At 25.0% G+C, this 22457-nt stretch overlaps 1 protein-coding gene and 1 long non-coding RNA gene across 2 annotated transcripts; both read right to left on the bottom strand.

Moving 5' to 3' along the window:
* Window positions 1-10332: 10332 nt before the first annotated feature.
* On the bottom strand, window positions 10333-13733 carry LOC132930926 (uncharacterized). The gene is made up of 3 exons (XR_009662296.1): window positions 12429-13733; window positions 11903-12026; window positions 10333-10640 (listed from the first exon to the last, which is right to left on the bottom strand). It is a non-coding gene; the product is annotated as an uncharacterized LOC132930926 (long non-coding RNA).
* Window positions 13734-16844: 3111 nt separating this feature from the next.
* Window positions 16845-19257, bottom strand: LOC132928841 (52 kDa repressor of the inhibitor of the protein kinase-like). Its single transcript, XM_060993752.1, has 2 exons — window positions 19215-19257; window positions 16845-17621 (listed from the first exon to the last, which is right to left on the bottom strand). The coding sequence occupies exons 1-2, from the start codon at window positions 19255-19257 to the stop codon at window positions 16963-16965; spliced, it is 702 nt and encodes a 233-aa protein (XP_060849735.1). The 3' UTR covers window positions 16845-16962.
* Window positions 19258-22457: the final 3200 nt, after the last annotated feature.

Raw genomic sequence — 22457 nt, 5'->3', positions numbered from 1 at the left:
TTTTCTCAATAAAATGTACGCCATTTTTATTTGTATCACCCTATTATTTAATAGTGAAACCTCTATCAATTTTTGATTTTCAAATGGTAATTTATATTTAATATGTTATAAAATAGTAGAGCTATTTTTTTTATGAATTTTCAATTTTAACATTAAAATCATGATTTTTCATTTAACCGTTAGTGAGTTATAGCTGCTCAAAGTTGGGTGATTTGAGGTTTTTTAGGTGTTCATCCTACAGGTTATGATGGCTGTGAGACGTTGGTATAACTACAGGTACAAAGTTCATCATCACTGCGTAGATAGTTAATAACGAGTTGATTACATATGAAAATATGTACCTCTTATTATCTATTACCCACGTGACTACTGGTCTTCAGAAACAAGAAGTATTATAAAAACCAAAAACCATCCAACATTATAAGCTATATCTCGCTAAAAAAATAACAAAAAATAATAATTTGAACGTCTAAATTCATAAAAATTATCCCTATTAATTTAGTTCATTTTAAATGTAGGATGCCATTTGAAAATCAAAAGTTGATAGCGGTTTTAATATTAAACAAAACGGTGAAAAATATAAACATTTCATACAGTTCGAGAAAAGCATGATACAAAATATTTTCAAAATAAAAAAAATTCAAAAAAAGTCAATACTTGACGAAATAATACCGCATTTATATGCAGCAGGTAATGCGCATTGAGTTAGTCCGAGAGTTAAGTGCATATAGACGCATTTTTAATTCGCATTAAACTGCAGATGCACATTTATTATTTAATTTGATTTGTCAAATCGAATTAACTCTTACTTCGGGATAAAGTAATGTATGTTAACACTTTAATGGGAATTAATATTTAAGTGAAAATTTTAAAATGTCAAATTATAATTATTTTGGTTATGAAATCCAAAGTATAAAGCATGCACTAAAAAACATTCGCATTAACTTTTAATTTTATTCAACATCTTATATCTTGATATTTTAAGTGCATATAACCTAACCTAACCCGCTCCCTACGCATCAACTGCTGCATACAAATTACAAATGTAGTAAATGAGTGTATAATGATAAAAGAATCACTCTGTATATATATAAAAAAATGACTATTTGTTATTAAAGAATTACAACTTAAACTTAATATTTTTTCCCTTGTTTTTCCTTTTGAAAATTGTTGTATAGTTTCATTGAAATTGATCAATTGCAAAATTTTTCTGAGTACAATATCATTAATTAAGTTAAATTTTCTTGAGTCTGGCTTGTTCTATATTTATTTTTTATTCTTATTAACTTAGAAAATATTCTTTCGGCCAAAAAAAAAAATTAATTTAATATAAATTAATTAAGTTAATATAATCTATAAGAACAATTAAAATATTTAGGAATAATTTTTCCTATGATTTTTTTGTAAAACAAATACCTACATAAGTAATATGAATTTTAAAACATAACAACTGAAATAATGAATATGTTTTTTGTGAGATATTAATTAGATAAAATACAAAAATAAAGGAATTTATAATTTGTATCTTTAAGGGTAGGTACATTCGATTTGATGCATTGGAGAGGTGTTGTGAATACTACACTAAAATGTATAGGTATACCTAGTTTACATAATGATGATTTCTAGACTTACTTTAATCAATCGTTGTTATATTCAGAATATTTAACTATATTTTTCAGTATATAAGAATTGATATGATTTTTTTTATAATATTATTAAGCAATGATTTTGTTTTTCATGATAAATATAATTTGTTATAGTTATTATAACATTAATTTATTCGATTTAGGCTTATCTACCCGAAAGAAAAAGAATCTCGTTTTATTTAACTACTATGACATTGTTCTTTTTTGACAATGCTTAACTTTTATTTTATATCCATTTCCATTTAGATACATTTTAAGTGAAGTTATAATCTTGTTAAGTATTTGAGTAAAAATATTTAAATACTATTTAAGTAAAAAAAACTTTCTTAAATAAATAGTAGTCGATAGTTGCTATTATGAACTCCAGAACACATAACATAAGTCAAGATTATTAAAGGTAATAGAGATATAAAATAGTGTAATGACTCATATCAAAACATCTGGTTATGTAATAATTGTTTAATATAATCAATTTTGTTCATAACAATTATTTTTTTAATTTCATATGAAGGGAATATAAAATTTTAAATATAAATACAACTTCCCATTAAGCTAATTGAAGTATTTATTAACAAATCCTTTATTATGTATAATTATTACTAATTTTTAATAATTGTTATGTGACATTTCGTTATTGTTACACTTCATTTATTCCAGCTAGCGTTCCATTTCCGTCTTTGTATGCTTAAATAAAATATAAATAAACATTATAGGTATTCAGTTAAAAGTCATAAATATTTTAAATACGTTTTATAAATATACCAGTAAATAATGCATGACATTTAATAACGTAAAAAGTTCAGATTTATATAGTTAATAGTTATATACTTATATAATATTTATGACACAGATGGTGAATAGTTGTACGCTGTGCTGTTTTTGTTATTATTATTTTTTTTTTTATGTAATTTTCAACATGATGAAAGAAAAGTAAAATATAGGTAATTATTACCTATTTAATTTTTAGAAGTCAGGTTTATTTCAAAAATGTTTTTATCTCACATTATCACGTTATTTAATATTTTGTATACCTACTAATAAATGGTTGCGTTTATTATCGTTCTTTATCGACCTACTAAAATACTAAAAGTAAAAAAAAGACTATAATAGCTATATTAAAAAAAAAAAACATTATCACTTGGTAGTTGGTAATAGGTTGATAGACCTAAACCGTTTCCGCTCAGAATCGTTATATCATTGAATTTAAATTGCATACGAAATTAAGTAAGTATCTATAATGAATCGAAAATAGTAATTATTTTCAAACAATATAAGCAATTTTGTTGTGAATACTAAAAATTGTTAAGATTTGAAACTTGTTAAGTACTTACATTATCAAAATATTTTTAGTGATTTTAATCTATGTAATATGTTATATGTACCCAACCTATGTATTTAAATTTTTTAGAAATTTATAATTAAAACTTATTTTTGTTTTACGTTTGATAAGAATATAATAGAGTTATGAATTTTAGCCTCATATAAAGCAATAAAATCAGATAATGATAGAAAATACATTAAAATATCACTAAAAAGTATTTTTTTAACATACAAAACCATTATAAAGCGTATTGCGTATATATCATTTCATTAATTTCGACATCATTATGGTCTATGAGTGGGATATGATTTTAGGATAATATTTTCACTTATAATTTTTTATCAAAAGTTTTTTTTTTTAACCGGGTATTTCTAGAATTAAATTAAATTTTTAGAATTAAATTAGGTATTTATATAGTAAAATATATTTATTAAATTATATGATGTTATGTTTAACAAGATTTGTTTTTAATGTTTTATTTTATTAATAAAACAAGGTTTTTCTGTGTATTGGGCAGTTATTATTTCATTCGTTACTAGAATACAAATAATACAATAGTAACGAAAATTGCATACTACAAAATATTATTGTACAAGTATAAGAAAAGTAACTTACTGTTGACGTTACATGCCCGGCACAAAAAAAAACCCCTAATAGTATTTCCCTAATTTAACAATGAATAATGATTATTATTTGAAAATTATAACACGGATTGTATTAATAAAATTGTTATTTTTACTTTAATATATTTTATTATTTAAAATACACATAAATTATAAAATATATATGCATTTTATAAATAAACTATAAAACAATATTAATTTTATAATTAAATTGATAACAATAAACAATTTATTTATTTTAATATACAGAATTTCTGAGTGGAAATTTTAAATTTGAAACAATTATTGAATGATAAACAAAAAAAATAATATAAATCACGAGTGTAACTAAAGTGAATAAAGAATAAATCTTAAATTTATTACAATAATATTATTGTTATTAATAATAAATTCTAATATGAGAATTACATTTTTAGAATAGTAAAATTTAAATAAAATAAAACATTATTATCTATGTACCTGCAATTACCATGTACGAGTAAATTAATCTATTAACGTTTGGGAAGTAATATTAATATATTACGTTTAATAAAATTATTTATACTAATTAAATACAATATATAATATGTATTGAATAATTAAGATTATAAAAACTGTAAAATATTAATTTTATGAAATATAATAAATAATCCTATTAGAACAATCATTTTTCATCTTTAACAGAGGATCCTTTAAAAACAGATCTTTTAAACATATTTATGATTCCGATATTAACATTATTAACCGTGGATAAATCAGTTGTAATACTAGAAATTTTTTTTTCGATATCTTTAAATAATGTGACATAGAAATTGCCAAAGTTAAATTCATTTCCAAACCAAACAGAAATCTTCTGTGCGTGAACGTCTTGGAAAGCATTATCATAAGTCACTTCATATTCAAGTTTGGCATCAAATGTTTTTTTCCAACCTTCGTATGCCGCCAGGAGTTGATCATCGTTCATAGTAACATTCTCTATGATTTTTCCAGTTTTAGATTTAATATCATTGCAATATCCTACAATTTTCGTGAATAGATTTTCATTATTGAGTACCTCATACTGGATTGTTCTCCAATAATTATGACAAATATTCAAGTTTTGTGTCATTAATTGTAATGAAAGTTTTCGAAAAGGGTCAAGTACTCTGTAGACACTTTTGAAGTAGAGTTTAGAGTAATTGAGTGCCCAATCGTCATTTGAAATACTATTTACGTCATCCATTTTTTTGTCTTCATCTGTAAAAGTAAAGTGCAGATATGTGGAACCCTGTTCCATTTTTTTTTCCAAACTCGACGCTGTTAAGAGCCAATTATTCGGATCAAAATTTTCATACCCTGTATATGGCAAATTCTTCAAATGATTCCGGTATAAGAGTTTCTCAAATAACGTAACATATTTGAAGGAATCTGAGCACAACATTAATAATACTGTATCATTCGTTGGACATTCAATGGGTTTGGTAATATCTTCAGGGTATTGAGTTTTATCTTTCACATTTTCGTAAAACCCGATTTGTTCTTTATTGCATTCTTGAACTTCCGAGTACAATGAATTGATTATTTGTTGGAAAACATTGACGATTCGTTGAATTACAGCATCATCTTCAGTCGTTGCTTTCATTCCAGAATACGTTTTAGATAATACTTCCTTTGAGGTGTTAGAAAATATTAATACTTGCCATAATACGTAAGAAGGATCCATGTCGAGAAATTGCAATGTTCTCATTGCCCTTTTCCACAAGGTATTACCTTTTTCTACAATACCAATAAGAGCTTTAACGTTATCTAGTTTTCCTGTTTTCATATCGTTAATCTTTTTGAAAGTTGATTCCAAAGGTAAAAGTATTTTATAAGTTCCAGTAATATAGGTACAGTGTATATGTGAATATACCACATCCCTTAATTTTAGCAAATCATTTTCACTGTCTTCTTCTAATAACTTTGACTTTAGCTTATCATCATAATTGTATACTAGTTTGTATTTGGAAATTACCGGGTCTTTGCTTTTTTCCATTTCAAGTTTAATTGAAGCGTACGCTTCCACATTTATATACTTTAAAATATTATTCCTAATTGTGTTTGTATCAGTAATTTTAATTCCTATTCCTTCGTGAACAGTCATGTATAAAACGCACATTAAAATATTAACTACGTAGTTAAACGAAAACATATTTATTTTTAACAATAACAAAACAACTAGTTATCACAATCCACTACACTGAATTTAGTAACAAAAAAAGTTTTTTTTATAGTAAAATGTATCCATAAATTATATCCGAAGAAAAAATATAGACACTGTCAATAAATTAATATTTGCAGTAAAACATCATCTTTCTCTATAAACAACATAAAACTTTGCTATAAAAATATTTGAATTTGTTTTATATTGTTTAAATATTAAATTACGTGTTGATGTCATAGTATGGTTTTTATTTTATGATATCGATATACAATTATTTAGTTTTTCTTCATATTTAAAATAAGGAATAATTATTATAACATTGATTTATACGATTTTGAATTACCCACTCGAAAAAAGGAAACCTGTCTTAACTAATAAAACAGTATTACTATGACATCGTTCTATTTTGCCAATGCGTAACTTTTATTTTACAGCCATTGTCATTAATAGATACATTTTAAGAATAGTACCTAATCTTTATTATTAAGTATTTGAATTAAAGTATTTAAATACTATTAAAATGTTTACAATACTTTTTAAATAAACCTTTGTAAAAGTATTATTTGAAATAATCATAGGTATATATAGGTATAGGTATAGGTTTTTCCTATTTATATTTTTAAATTTAAATACTTATTCATATTTGTCTAAATAATCAATATTATTTTATTTTTTTACTAAGATTATTATTTTATATTTGATGAAGCCTGCTAAAATATACTCAAAACACCAATATTGATTATTTTTGTCTATATTAAGTCTATAGGTATATGACGTTAATTGAAATCTTAAAATATTGTTATTAGGTAATTCAATCTTTTATAAGATAGACTTTTCATTTATTTTTTAAATAGAGATAAAATAACCTCAACTTAAAAAATATTGTAAGAATGTTTCAAATACTGTGCAATAAGTATTTAATAAGAAATACAAGTTCAAGTATTTAAATATAAATGTTACAACATTTTTAAATACCAATACATCATTTTAGAATTTTTTTTTTCACTTTATTACTAATAATACCTATTACATTTTCTTTGATGTTTAATTTCAATCATTGGTGTTATAGAATACATTCTCATCTACCCATCTATCACGTTTTCTGCTACGAGTTATTTACAACTATTCAAAAATTGTAATGCCGCACATACTCTGAGGGGGTTATTAAATAAAAACAATATTTATAATATGTCTATACTTAAATAAAAGTGATATCGCCTTCATTTTATTCTTCAACATATAACGTATTTTAAAGTGTCAATTATAAAATATATAATTATATATTTCAACAAACGACATAGTTCAGACTAATTTTAAGTATTTATCTATCGAATATAATATTAGGTACTTATTTTAGAATTATTTGGTGCCTTGGTGGTAATTTAAAGTCGACCCGTTAAAGTGGAGAATGTAGGAGACGACTTAATTTCCATCTACCGATTACATAACACAAAAGTGTGTAACATCTGTTTGGTTCCCACAAATCATTATTGTTTTCTAGTTTTCTGACTTAAAAAAATACATATATCAATTGTTATAATAATCTAGTAACCTACTTTGTATGTTTAAATAATACCTAACACCTATAGGTATATATCAAAGTTTATATTATACATTATTATTCTATATAATAATAACTGTTGTGTCGTATTTGTAATATTTTCAAATTTTGTACGAAGCACTTAATATATTGATTTTACAATGATTTTGTATGTGTTTCTGTCATCACATTTGAAAAAGTCAAAATCCTTAAATTTTAAAATTTAAGGGTGGTTTTAATTTAAAAAAAGATCTAGTTAGCACTTTGGGAGGGCAAAAAAAAAAAATTAATACTTTTCTAGATAAATGGGAAAAACAAAATTTTCACGATAAACTAGTTTTCAACAAAATTGATTTCTTTACATGGGCTCCCATTGGGGGGAGGGGAAAGACAGGGCACTTGCCTCCCCCTGGAAAAAAATGTTATGAACTTGTAGCTCAATAAATATTACCATAATATTACCTTATTACCGAGCCAAATTATTTGTTGAAATCACTTTTAAGATATGAAATAAGTATAAAAATATACTCATTGTTATCGTATATTAACATCATAGATAAGTCGTAGTCTGCAGTCCGTATAGGTACCTATACATAAAATAATTTATCGCAGATAATTTATGGTAAATCTATAAAGATTACAATATATAGGTACTACAAATATTTTATCAGATAACATTAACTGCTAAATGTCAATATTAAATATTATTTTTTAAAATTTTCAATTTTTACTATGGATATTCGATTGTTTTTAATTAAAAAAAAATCTGATGAAGATAATGCATCTGCTGTGGCTTGAGCCACACACCTAACCTTGGATTGATAAAAATGTGATTGACTCCCAATGTGATGAAATTTCGTTTGTTGATTTATTGGCTCATTGCGAATATTATCCTGTAATTTTTCAAGTACTTAATATTTTTATATCACTGCCTCCGACAACGTGCACAATAGAAAGATCGTTCAGTATATTAAGACGAGTAAAAACGTGGCTTCGCTTGACTACAGAAGATCGTTTAAATAGGTTGTGTATGATGAGCATTCATCATGAAAGAGTTAACGCAAACAACGATACTTTCATTCGGGATGTCATTAATATGGTTGGAATAAGACGAAGAAATTTGCAGTTCTTATTTACTGATACCGAATAATATACTTAATTATATTATTTAATTTCTATTTTTTTATATACTTATTAAAATTATTATTTATTTATTTATTTATTTATTTGTATGGCAATTATTATTAACAACCAAATGTTATAAAATAACATTAAATCTTTATTATCTTAAATTCGAAATTTTTTTTATTTTGACCCCCCCCCCTAAAATGTTACCTATGGGCGTCCATGTTTCTTTATTTTATTATGATTCAAAAATGAATACATAATCGTAAATTTTTACCAAGTGTATTTATACCAAGACTTTATCATTTTATAAGTATAAAATAATAATATATACATACCATATATTTATATGGTATAATAACCAGAAACTAATATACTTATTTTTTATGAGTGATGTGTGTTTTTGTCGTCTATATACACTATAAATAATCTTAAAATACTTCAATTTACAATTTTGACTTAACATTTTTGAAGGTGATTTTGGATAGTAAAATAGATCTAGTTTGTACTTTTAACAAATAAAAATTACCAGCATTTTTAAAAATAATTTAGAAAAAGAAATAAAAAAAAAAGAAAACAGGAAATGTTACCAAATTTAGTCCATTTAATAGAATTTTTGTTCATGTTAAATTTTCAAACCTAGATTTATTCAATAAATTATTTTTTTTATCTAAAAGGCCACAAAATCAAGTATAACATATTATATATTAAAGTAAGACACAGAATTAAAATTGCGCACAACATAAAGTATAAGTTTTAAAAAAAATTTGATAAGGACACATGCATATACCTATAGTTCATAAAACCTTTTCATAGAGCCATAATAATATTAATTATTATGAATTTATTGATATGTATTTAGTATTAGTACTTTTGTTTTTAAGTATTAAGTATTCAAACTATGCATTTTAAGCATTCGAATTATTTATCAATTTTTTTAAGAATTTATATAAAACTTGATATCTCGAACTTTTTCATGTTCCTCTTGAGATTCAACATAACGAGAATCTACTGTATTTAAATACTCTTGTTGAAGTTCAATAATAGATAGTTTACTGTATTAATAATGGCAATGGTGTATTTTGGATTATATTCGGGAATTGTCCAAAATATAACTCAGTGAGTAATAATATCGTTAGTTAATGTTTGTTTATAGATAATGTATATGAACATTTAAAATGTATATAATTATTTTAACTGTAAACGTTTATAAAAATAAAATCGGAATTTTTATTTCGATATTTCTGAATTTCTTAAAGAACACAAGAATATATTTAATAGATTCTTTATAATAAAATAATAATTTAAATTAAAAACATTTACACAAAATTATGTATAAAAAATTTACAAATTTAATATGACACAATAGTTATTATATTATATAGAATATAATGCATATAATATACAACATTCAATTATATACATTTTTATTAAAATCATTCAATGAACTTTTGGTATATTGTTTAAACATAACATTAATTTACTAGATTATTATAACAGCTGATGTTTAAAATATGAGTCAGAACACAATAATTATTAATAGGTAGGTACAACGTAAAAAAAAGGTACACCTCATCGAGTACCACCATATAAGTGATGCACTATACAAAGTATCGCATTAATGTATCGCGATACAAGATACTCGATACTTCATATAATTGTATCGAAGATACTACACAACTCTGTATTAGACTAAATTTTAATTTATTTCGAATAATAAATAAAAAAATCAACTTAATAATTTACAGTAAATAGGTTGGTTGTCATTAAAAAAAAGAAAATTTGGTATTGCCACAGGCACTCCTTAAATTGTCTTATAGCATACTCGTCCTTAACCGATTATATACCTCATCGAAGAAAACATTTTTAAGATCATTAAATAAAACACGATGAGTACTATGATTAATTTATTTAATTGTTACTCAATTTAATAAGACATTTAGCATAATATAATAATAATTAATAGTTGTAACAACACTTTTAAAGATTCTTACATTATTTTTTTGAATATAATAATATTAAATATTTATTATTTTTATATTGCCATTTATTAGATTATTAGACCATAATGAAACAATCAATAACCATAAAAGAATTCTGAATACAATATTTTTTTTTTAATAAATTAAGTACAAATATATGATATTATTTAATATAAGAATTTACAATATTAGTAAAATATTTTTGAAGGTATTGTATCTAATATGAGGTTCAACTACTTTATCTGAAAAAAATATCAATAGGTAATTAAGTTCTGTTGATTATTTTATAAAACAATATTTTAAAACACTTTTTTGTATTAATATAATTATTATTATTTTATATTAAATACAAATTATCAAGACATGAAATTTAACTTGGTTTTAAGACTTGATTATAAGTATCTAATAATATCTAATTTCGTCAAAATTTAAACTTAAAATGTCTATTAAAATAAAATCGTGCTTATGTATTTTTATCGTTTTTAAATAGCTAAAATAACAACTTATATTATATACTACATGAAAATTAAATATTAAAAATTAGGAAAGTACATATACAATATATTACTAATATTATAGTCATTTACTATAATGTCGAGTTATATAAAACATTTATTAATTTAATGGATCACTAAAATTTAATGAACCAATCGGTTGCATCCAAATTGCATGCCATCTCTTAGAGGGGTCTGTCCGAATTGCATGTCATCTCTTAGAGAGGTCTGTCCGAATTGCATGCCGTGTACCTACCTATTACCACCTACAAATTTATCTTTATTTATCATACCACTTACGTGCACAACTTAAACTTTTTTTTTATTTTTCTATTATTTTTAAAAAAAAATCATGATTAGAAACGCTTTATGATATGGTTGTTATAACTGATTAGTTTCTAGATTGAAATATTTTGTAAGCATTATTATATTAAAATGAAATAATATTAAGATAAAAAATGTATTAGAGCTACGCCCGTAGTATCCGTATAGGCTCTATACACCGAATCAGTAAACCAAAAATAGTATTTATCCTCACGCTCAATGTTAGCATAAGGCAACCAAATATAATACGAACGCATTTTGTACGGACAACGAAGTGCACGGGACAGCTAGTTATATATTATATACTTGCACCATATTGTAAATTGTCAAAAAAAGTTCACCAAATTTTATAATAATTAAAAAAAAATAGATCAAAAATCAGAAATCAAAAATAAAGATTAAGTTGTGCACGTAAGTGTATGATAAATAAAGATAAACTTGTAGATGGTAATAAGTTAGGTACACGGCATGCAATTCGTACAGACCTCTCTAAGAGACGGCATGCAATTCGGACATTCCAATTTATGTTTATTTTCTTGACATGCAATTCGGATGCACCGAACCAATCTTAGGACACCAGCCTAACCATTAGCTTACTATTGATTCATTAAATGTTTAGTGATCACTGATAATCCATGTAACACGACATAAATATTTACTATATTTCTATAAAAATGTATACATACTCGTACTGCCTTCTGTTTCAATGAAATTAGTGAAAAATACGCTAATAACTAAACGCAAAACTTTTGCATTCATAATATCCTTAACATTTGAAAGAAGATTTTTCAAACTTTTGAATTTTTTCATCTAAAATTTAAAATAAGATCAGAGATAAAGATAATAAAATCAGAAAAATCTTTATGGGTGAATTATTTTAAATAATTTTAAATTAAATTAAATTCATAATATATACATTCAATTCACACGTAGGTAACCTAACCTAACCTATATAATAATTTTAGTTTCTGTGACAATATTATATTAATATAATAATAGATAATAGAACATTATGATGAATCATGAATTATATGTCAAATGAATGCCACTCTTTGCAAGGATATAAATCCTTTCTACAATTCCATAATAAAAGCTCTATCAAAACAATATAGATTATAGTGAAGCAATTTTAATAATCTTAATCTTTTATTTGAAATTAATGAAGTATAAAATAATCAAACATGATAATTTTAAGACACAAGTACAATTTACCTGGTACTGAAGTTAAATTGACGATTTCGGCTTGTGTGTTAAGTAATTGTAGATAAATACAATATTCAACTGCACCACCTATAAATATTTTTCTATAACTGTTGCATACATATTTTTTATATAATAAACATGAAACAATTATTAACAATATTATATAATAAATTAGGTAATTAAAAAATATTATTATAAATACACGAAACCTTCTCTATGCCGTACTATCTCCTCGGGTGGTGGTTATATGTAAACGTCGGCACTGTAGTCCACAACATACGGACCGTGGATTGACCATCTAATGTCCATATGTCCACATAGTGCCCAATATAATAATAACGTAAAATATTTTCGACGACAAAGCAATACTTAACCTCCATAACAATAATAAAACCTAATTATAATCGCCTATTGGCTATTACCACGTAAAATAACTTTCTTACCGGCAAAATTTGGACCAGTGGATTGTGGTAATGCATTTAATACTTCATTTAACGTAACACCACCTAATATAAAGTATAAATAAATAATAAGGAGTGAATGTATACCCGTAATAGCCCTAATCATGTTTGGGGAGGGGAGAAAACGTGGACATTGCCTGCCTTTCTTAGACACAACCGTAGCCCACCCTAGCATTTCACTTGTGACATTAATATAAATAATTAAAAAAATTACTTTGTGAAACCTAATCATAGAGCTTTACTTTTATTAATAATATATTATTGTTAAATCACAAGTCAAATATTAATTGTACCTGATATGTAAAATTAAATTAAAAATGGCCTAATATTATTTTTTCTTCTATTATTTACTATTTATCCTTTACAAATCTGTTTTCTCCCCTCCCTGAACCATTGGTCAAGCTACGGACCAACATGAATGTATTAACGTCTGGTCGTCTTATATTTAACATTTTAACAAACAAAGAGTTTTGTATTTAGGAAATTAGTTAAGTAAGGGTGTATAAGTATATAGTCAATCAAGTAGAAAATAACTTTGCAACTTATATAAGTTATTCATATATGTATGAGATATGGTAAGGGTGGATTTATGGAGAGAGTGACGTAGCGGTTACTTCCCCCTTGGTTTTTTTTTTTACTAACCATTTATTTAATATTTTTGATGTAGGTATTAAGTATACCTTTGTATAGATAGCATGTTTCATGATATAATAAATAATAGTTGTGATAATAGCCATAATCAAACACAGAAACAAACATAAATTTGTGTTATCTGTTATAAATAACTTTACATATTACACAGACATAAAGACATTACTGTAAATATAGAAGAATTCATTAATAGGTTTGCAAATGAAAAAGAAAATATTAAATTATTATTGTATTATATTGTATTATTGTTATTATTATATGTAATTAATATTGTTAATAATTTTTATAATTAAAACTAAATAAATGTACCTACAGTTAATTATAATTTATAAGCATTATCTAAGCGTTGTACTTCTTTTTACATAAATTTCTTAAATTACGGTTAAGTCTTCGTTGTCCTTTATACATACAAATACCAATCATAAATATTCCTATTCGTCCCCCCTTAACAAGTTTCAGAACCGCAAACTACAGCTACTAAAAAAATATAGTGTGTAATACTACATGTTGCTTTACATAGATTTTATTCGTGCAGTTAAAATAATTTAGATCGTTAAAAAATTTAAATTACGCCGCCCAAAGTTATTTTTATTGTAATAATGAATTAAAATTTATTTTCAAAAGGTTGATGCAAAGTCTTAATAATCGGTTTGCATATTGTATGGTGATTGTAATAGTCAATATACAATATAAGTTACGGTGATTTATTTCCTAAATTTGCACAAAATTGTTATACAGTATACACTATATTGGCAAATATATATAGTAACGATAATTGCACTTATTGAGCGAAACTAAATATTACATTCCGTAAAACAATATTATTTTATTGTTGTAGAAAATGCGTGAAAATTACAAATCGCGTCTACACCACATAGAACCTAGAACCTACTAACCTTCAACATAATCATTATCTGAAAAAAAAATATTATTAATATTAAATAAAATTTTCAAGATTTAATTCTAATTATGATGATCGTATTGAATGTTGATACAAATTGTAAAAAAAAAACTTTTCAAATAAATTTTAATCGTTAACTTATTCTTGAAGTTTTCTTTTTATAGTTCATAAAACTCTAAATGATTTATTAATCGATTAAATTACAAGATACCACCAATAGGTAGACCGAAATCTTATTATAATATGCTTAATGATTATTTGCTGGAAATGTAAATGCAGTGCCGGCGCTAGGTATTGCGGGGCCCTGGACAAGGTATTAGCCATTAGATACCCATGAGTACCCTATTCTAATATTATATATATGTGATGTGTAGCATAGAATATTACATTTATAGACTTATAATTTATTAATTTAAATTTAAATTATGTAAAATTTCAATGTGTCTCATGGTATTAAGATGATAATTAAAAATCGCGGGGCCCTGGACATTTGTCCTATTTGTCCTCCCCTAGCGCCGGCACTGTGTAAATGTATCCATTATACAGAATGTTAAATGTTACTGGATGGGTGAAACGTAGTAGTACGTATGTAAATATATCTTTGAATATTTAATGTTTTAAAACATCCGTTACAGACTTTAATGCACTCGAGTGTATCTGAATAGGTACATAAAGCTCAAAATAAGTAATCTCAGTAGACAATTTCCATCAAGAAACTTCATAGTAACAATATTTTAATGGTTATCTAATGGAATATTATATTTTGTTAATGTATGAATAATTTAAAAAAAAATCCATTAAAAAAAATTAAATTTAATATGTTATATTAAGAATATTATATAATATATCATATAGTATTTAATGAAATAAGTTTCTAATAATTTCAATCGATGTAAAATAGTATTTGTACAACAGAGTTGTATCCGATACAACTTGTATGTTATTTATTTGTTTAAGTATAACTGATGTAATAACGTCAACATAAATTAATTTATAGTTTATAAATCATTTATAGATTCTCTGCATATTGTTTTATCATAATAAATTTAAAAATCGAACAAAAGCCCGATGGAAATATTAGTATTTACTTAATCTAATTTTGCAACATCATAAATCAAATGTATTACTGAAAATGAGAAATTATGTAAAAAGTATGTATCATATAAAAATGTGAAAATGAAACTGAAAAAATAATTGTAGTATTGATATTTTATATTTATAAATAAAATCCCATAACGTGTAATTTTAACATATTAATTATTGTTTAATAGAAGAGTATTCGATTCCAGTTATTTTCAACCAAAACAGACCTAGGGACCCTTTTCTGATAAATGATAATATAAATGAATTTGAAGTATACTTGAAAACGGCTTTGGGCTTATCCACTTTTAGACACCGAGAGGAGCGATGAATATGAATTGATTTTACGATGATGTATTTTTTTCTGTCTGTCATCAGTTCATCACCTTTTAATGTAATAAAAATGCTTCAATTTAAATTTTGGGGGTTATATCTGGTAAAAATAATATTTATTTGATACTTTAGACTTACAGGCTCAAAATATTCGAAAAAATCAATATTGTTTTTTTGTAACTTGAAATGTTCACTAAATGCTTATATTATTTCTTACACTTGATATATCTTTCTAAATATTTTGACTATTTTTGAACTACAATTCGACATTTGACATTTTTAATTGTTTTTCTATAAATTTCGATGAAAAATCACGAAAATATAAAATTATCTCGAAGCATCTAAAAAACATTTTTATATCTATACAGTTAAAAAATTAGACTAATATAGCAATATTTATATTAAAATAGGCCGACAAAACTGTCTTCATTAAGAATCACTTTTGGTATACAATTTGTTCGAATATGTAGTTAAATAACCTATGGATACTTGCTGTGCGAGTTACTAAATCCTAACATTTTTGTATCACAATTTTTAAATTATATCGATATTCGCGAAGTCCATTATAAGGAAAATACGCTAACAATAAGACTATGGAGAAAATGGAATGGCAGTGTTAAGGGGTTGCTAGATTTTGGTGTGGAATGGGAATTAATAATTATATTATATGAGGAAAATATCCGACAGTAAACATAATTTAAAAAATGTATGAATCGAACAATGTAATGAAAGGCAGAAATATTAAAAACTTTTTGAATATATTAATTAAAATATTAAAAGATATTACAATTTTAAATGTGTACCTAATTAATTTTTATTAAAATCAATCATGTAAATTATATAATTTATTTTATTTATATTGCATTACCTTTTTATAAGTCAAGGCCGTAACTGGAAATTAATTTCGGGGGGGGGGGGGGGGTTGTAAGCCAAAAATGTGTGTTCTAATTGTATTATAATATTGTGTAGGTAATTAAATATGGTTAAAAATTCATAATATTGTAGAATTATAAATAGTATTTATTAATGAAATTCACATTAAAAAATTTTTAGACTTAATATTAATTAGATTATTAAACTTAATTCTATACATTTAGTTTGAAAAATGGTTTATATTTTATATGACAAACTCTATATTTCTTTGTTTTTCATTTGAAAAACGATTGATTACTTCTTCTGGATCTACAACGATATTCCTATGTACACTGAGTAATGCTAGGCCAGTCAATCGGTCTTCTCCAGTTGCATTCCTTAGGTAATTTTTTATTCTTTTCAGCGTCGAAAAAGTTCTTTCCGGTGTCACCGTAGTTACTGGTAAAGTTGCCAAAACTTTTAATAAAAATGAAATATTTGGGAAAAAATTTTTGTTACAATTTGAATATGCTTCAAGTATTTCAGGAGATCGTTCTAATATTGGTTTATCACACCATTTTCTTTTCCAAAGTTTTAACTCGTTCGAAAGTGCATCCAAATCTAAAAACTCTGAGTATAATTCGAAATCACTTGCTTCTAATTCAGAATTAGTACATTTATTGGGAAGTAAAAAGCACAGGGAAGATATTATTTTTTTATGGTTAGTGAAGCGTTCTTTTAATTGTCTTATGAAATCATCAAAAAATGGTATTGCAATAGCTATACGAAAATATGTTTTCGGACAATTAGTAACAATATTCACACGATTTTGTTGACGAGCTACTATTCTAATATTTTCTTCTCCATCAATAGATTTTAAAAGAAGTTCAGGTTTTTCAAAAATGTCATTAAACGTATGATCAATATTTTACCTTATATAGGTTTATATACCTATGTAGTATGTACCTATAATATTATCAAGAAATCCGGCTGATACACCCGAAGTGAAGTTATTTTTAAGTTTATAACGTAGACCATAGCTGTCATTCGTATATGCACGTATCAATGTTTATCGATTATTCTAGACTGAAATAGTTATTTTATTACGACATAAAATAACGCGAAAAATTTCGGGGGGGGGGGTTGAACCCCCAAAACCCCCCACCCAGATACGGCCTTGTTATAAGTAATCAACAATTATGGGACGAATAAGAGTTATAGAGTTGATAATGGCTTCTACATAATAATATATTTAAAATGTACATAATAGTTTTCAGTCTTCAGATATAACCACGATTTAAGATAGTAAATTTTAAATCGTGGATATTACTGAACATTTTTTTCACGGTTATTTTTACATAGATTCTACCGAGACATTGACAATACAATAGAAGTCCCCAAAGGTCGTTTAGCAGTATATTTAAGTGTTCAAATCAAACAATACATTTATTTATTAAGTAGCTAAACTAAAGTAGGTCGTATTTTTTAATTATACCAATAATAGTTAATATTTAACAATAATTAAACAGTGACACAGTGTACATCAAAAATATATATTATGGACCCTCACCTTACTAGGGAACCACCACAATTGATCCCTTTATTGCTTACCATTGATTTTTACAAAATGTTTATACTTTCAGTCTTTTAGTATTATATATAATATCTCCATGAACCATTGATCAAGTCCTAAACACCACGCCACTGGAGTTATGTTCACTTGACACAAATAGATCTCAGTCCCACTGCAATTATTGTCATACGGTTATACGAAATCATTCGTCATACACTCGTACTCAATATAATCGAAACCTCTTATTAATTCGATTTACAGTTGATCTCCAATGTCTTAATAAACCGTTTGTATTTCCCTCAGCCCATTTTACATAAGTAGATACCTACACTAAGTTGAATCTATTTCTTCAATGCCCGTCAGTTATAGATCAACATTCAAACACACCGTATTATAATCAATATATTATTACAATTAATGATCATGGTAATTACAGTTTTAAAGTATAATGGGATGTATAATTTTTATTTTGTACATATTTTATGCTACAGTATTTTCAATTTTCTTATTCTTAAGAGGCCGTCCCAGTAGAAAAAAATCGACCGAAAAACATGCTTTCGTACTTCCAATAGTACTCAGGCCTCGTTGATCGTAGAAACATGATTTTGGTATCAAAATAATCACGAGAAGTTGTACTAAATATTCTTGGAACAGAATTTTAAAATTTTTTTTCGTTCCAATTTTATATGTGTTTGAAATTTGTAAAATTTTTCTTTTTTTTAAAAAATCATATAAAATCGGCAAATTTAGATATCGAAAATCTGTTCCAAGAATATTTAGTACAACTTCTCGTGATTATTTTGATACCAAAATCATGTCTCTACGATCAACGAGGCCTGAGTACTATTGGAAGTACGAAAGCATGTTTTTGGCAAAAAAATTACGAATTTGCCGTCGTCATGTGCTGCTAAAGCGATTACAGCGGCAGCGTTCTGAAATAGTACTTCTTCCACCACCCCGCTTGCATATGCAGCCGTACCGCACCATAGGTCAAAACTGGTTATTTATCGTAGCCGCGCACTGGTTATAAATAGCCAAGTACGTCAATACGAAAATAATAATTTTGTCAATAAATAATATTATTTTATTTTTCGATGTTATAATTCATAATTTTATTTACTATCGTATTTTACGCAAAATGGAACTACGACATAATACTATATCGTAAAATTGTCACAAATCAGCTAGAAAACGTACGATTTAAACAATTTTTTTTTTCAATTATAGACAATTGTTCTATAAAATTAGCGTATTGACATTCAAGACGAAATTTTTTAAATTTAAATTAGTATAACTGTATAAGTAAAAAAAGGTAGGCAAGTGGGTGTCGATCTGCTTTACAGTAGGTTACAAGTGAGTCACTATATACTTACTGGATTATTGTGTTAAATTTGAATTCAATGATATAATATCATTGTATAAGAAAAACTCGAAGACGGAGAGTCAGCCTTGATATATTATAATATATATTTTTAACTACAAAATAATTTAAAATTTAACAAATTTTTTCAAAATTCAAACTTAAAATGCTTATAAAAAAAATTGTACCCATTTATTTTTAATATTTTTCAAATGCTATTGTAACGATTTATCTACATGAGCCTTGAATTAAATTTTCACGCTTCTTGACCCAACAAATTTAATAACTAATTAATTAATAACTATTGAATAAAAAATTGAAAAAATTGAAAATGTCCGTAAAGAGCTCAGAAAGAGTGAAAATGTTTTGAAAATTTTATCAAGTATAGCAATTGATAAAATAGACATATAGTGTAAAATGTAAATTATTTAAAATATCTAGATACAGTTATTTGTTTTTTTAATTACAACAAAATAAGAAAATCACTAGGTACATAATAAATCGAGTGAATATACCAATGTTGTAAAAATTTGAACTTTTCAAACACTCATAAAAATTCTAATTTAGTTTCTGGTAGAGATAATTTTTTTTTTAAATTAGACAAACTTACGAGGAATCTTGTATTAAATTTTTAAATTTTAGATTTAAAAAGAAAAATTTTTATGAATTTTTAACAAAATAATTTGCACATTTTCTTCATTTTTTTGTATTTTATATTTTGTCAAAATTAGAACTTTAAATGCTTATAAAAAAAATGTGATTACTGACTATGTATAAAATGTATTATTAATATTTTTCAATTATTATAATTTATATAAGGCGCCTCGTCCTTAATTTTTAAGTTTTTATTACCCAACAAATAATATTTGATTGACATTCATAGAAAAAAAACTAAAAAAATTGGAAACTTAAAAAGTAAATAGTTAAAAAATAATTTAAGTATTTTAAAAATGTTATTGTGCTTAGAAAATTCTATAATATAAAACAAACAAACAGTTAAAATTCCTTGTATCTACGGTCATTTGTTTTAGAGTTACACCATAAACCAAAATTGATTTTGTGATTTTGTCAAAAATCGATTTTGCGTGAAAATGTCTATTTTTCCCTGCTCTTTAGAAAATTACTAGGAATTTTTAATTTATACCTTCCCAAATGCACCAACTTGTTTTCGTGTATGTCATCACGTTTTAAAGGAGTAGAAATAATGCTTTAATTTTTAACTTCAGCCCCTCTTTGAAATGGAAAATGAATCTAAATGATACTTTGGTGAGTTAAAATTTCCAGTAGTTTCAAAAACGTCAAATAAAAACCTAAAAAAGGAACGAAAAACGGGAATTTTTAAGCATAATCAATTTTCGAAAATATCGATTTTTTTATTTTGCTGTATAACACAAAAAATCATTTTAAATACTTGAAATTTTCACCAAGTCTAAATATTTTGACTTTTTTAAGCTATTTATTGACAATTGAAATTTTCGATGTACCTATGTCTAAGTTTTTTTGTTTGAAATGCCAATAAAAAAAATTTGGCATTTCAAAAAATTTTTTAAATAGATATAATACAAGGTTTATAATAAGTTGCACTTAGCGTAGTAAAAAAATAATTCAAAAATTGTTAGTCACAATTGTTGTTTATAAGCTAAGCATTAAAAGTTCAAATGTTTACTAAATATGTCAAAATCGCGAAAATTTGCAAGATATTTTTAAGTTGAAAATTCATAATGTTTAAGTGATTTATATCTAAAACCCAATACAGGGTTCTCTATAACATTTTCTTCAAATCACTGTAAAAAAAAAACTCCAGCGACAATGTAGAAAAAAATGTACGAGCGTATGAAATTAAATATTTTACGAAATTGCGTAAAATAATAACGATATGTCAATATATTACAATTTAAATATAGCTAATAATATAATATAATCCTAGACTGACAAATTATCTCCATCATCATTCAGAATCGATTTCGTATACAATAATGATACCTGTCATTGTATTCAAATTTAACACATCCATTATAGTGACCTACTCTCCATCACTACTATACAGCAGAGCGATACTTGCTTTTCCACCCTTTTTAAATTTAAATACGGAAATTGTCTTACAAATTTTAATTATTTAAAATAGTAAATATGTTAACGACAAATCAACGTTAATATATTTTCAATATTTTTGTTTTGTTGTTGTTTTTGAATTTCAATAACTCAAGTTAAAATTATTTAGCCCCACCACCATAAAAAACCCCTGGCTACGCCTCTACATTAAAATTTTGATAACTCGATATATTTGTAGTTAGTCCAATTATTTTTTTCCCCGTGAACTTTGAGTTACCGAGAGTACACTGTAATATTGTATTATCATTTTCTATACACCATAAAATTTTCAAAATATTTTAATTTGTTTTGAACTGTTTACGGATATATAGGTACTCTGCAGTTTCCAACTTTTTAGGTTTTTTTTCTATAAATGTCAATAAAATGTTATTTGTTGATTTGTTGTGTAAAAAAGCTTGAAAATTTAATAAAAGGCTTCTAACAGTAGTTGAAAAATATTAATAATACATAGCTACATTTTTTTTATAAGCATTTAAATTCTAATTTACAAAATATAAAATACATAAAATTGAAAAAAATGAGCAAATTATTTTATGTTAGAAATTCTTAAAAATTTTTCTTTTTAAATCTATGATTTGAAAATTTAATCAAGATTCCTCGTAAAGTTCTAATTTTTTATAAAAAAAAATCTCTATTCGAAATTCAAATTGAATTTTTATGAGTGTTCGAAATCAAATTTTTATGACATTGGATATTCACTCCATCATTTCTCATG

Source organism: Rhopalosiphum padi, chromosome 4 (assembly GCF_020882245.1).
Source record: "Rhopalosiphum padi isolate XX-2018 chromosome 4, ASM2088224v1, whole genome shotgun sequence".
NCBI lineage: Eukaryota > Metazoa > Arthropoda > Insecta > Hemiptera > Aphididae > Rhopalosiphum > Rhopalosiphum padi.
The sequence above is the reverse complement of the archived record's forward strand: the minus strand, read 5'-3'. Positions and strand labels throughout refer to the sequence as shown.

What these genes read in the sequence shown, in the direction of transcription:
- LOC132928841 (XM_060993752.1), bottom strand. Translation starts at nt 19,257, where the DNA reads ATGGTGCGGTACGGCTGCATATGCAAGCGGGGTGGTGGAAGAA. An exon ending in CAAGCGGGGTGGTGGAAGAA is followed by an intron (nt 17,622 to 19,214) that starts GTACTATTTCAG and finishes TAAGGTAAAATA; the next exon opens with TTGATCATACGTTTAATGAC.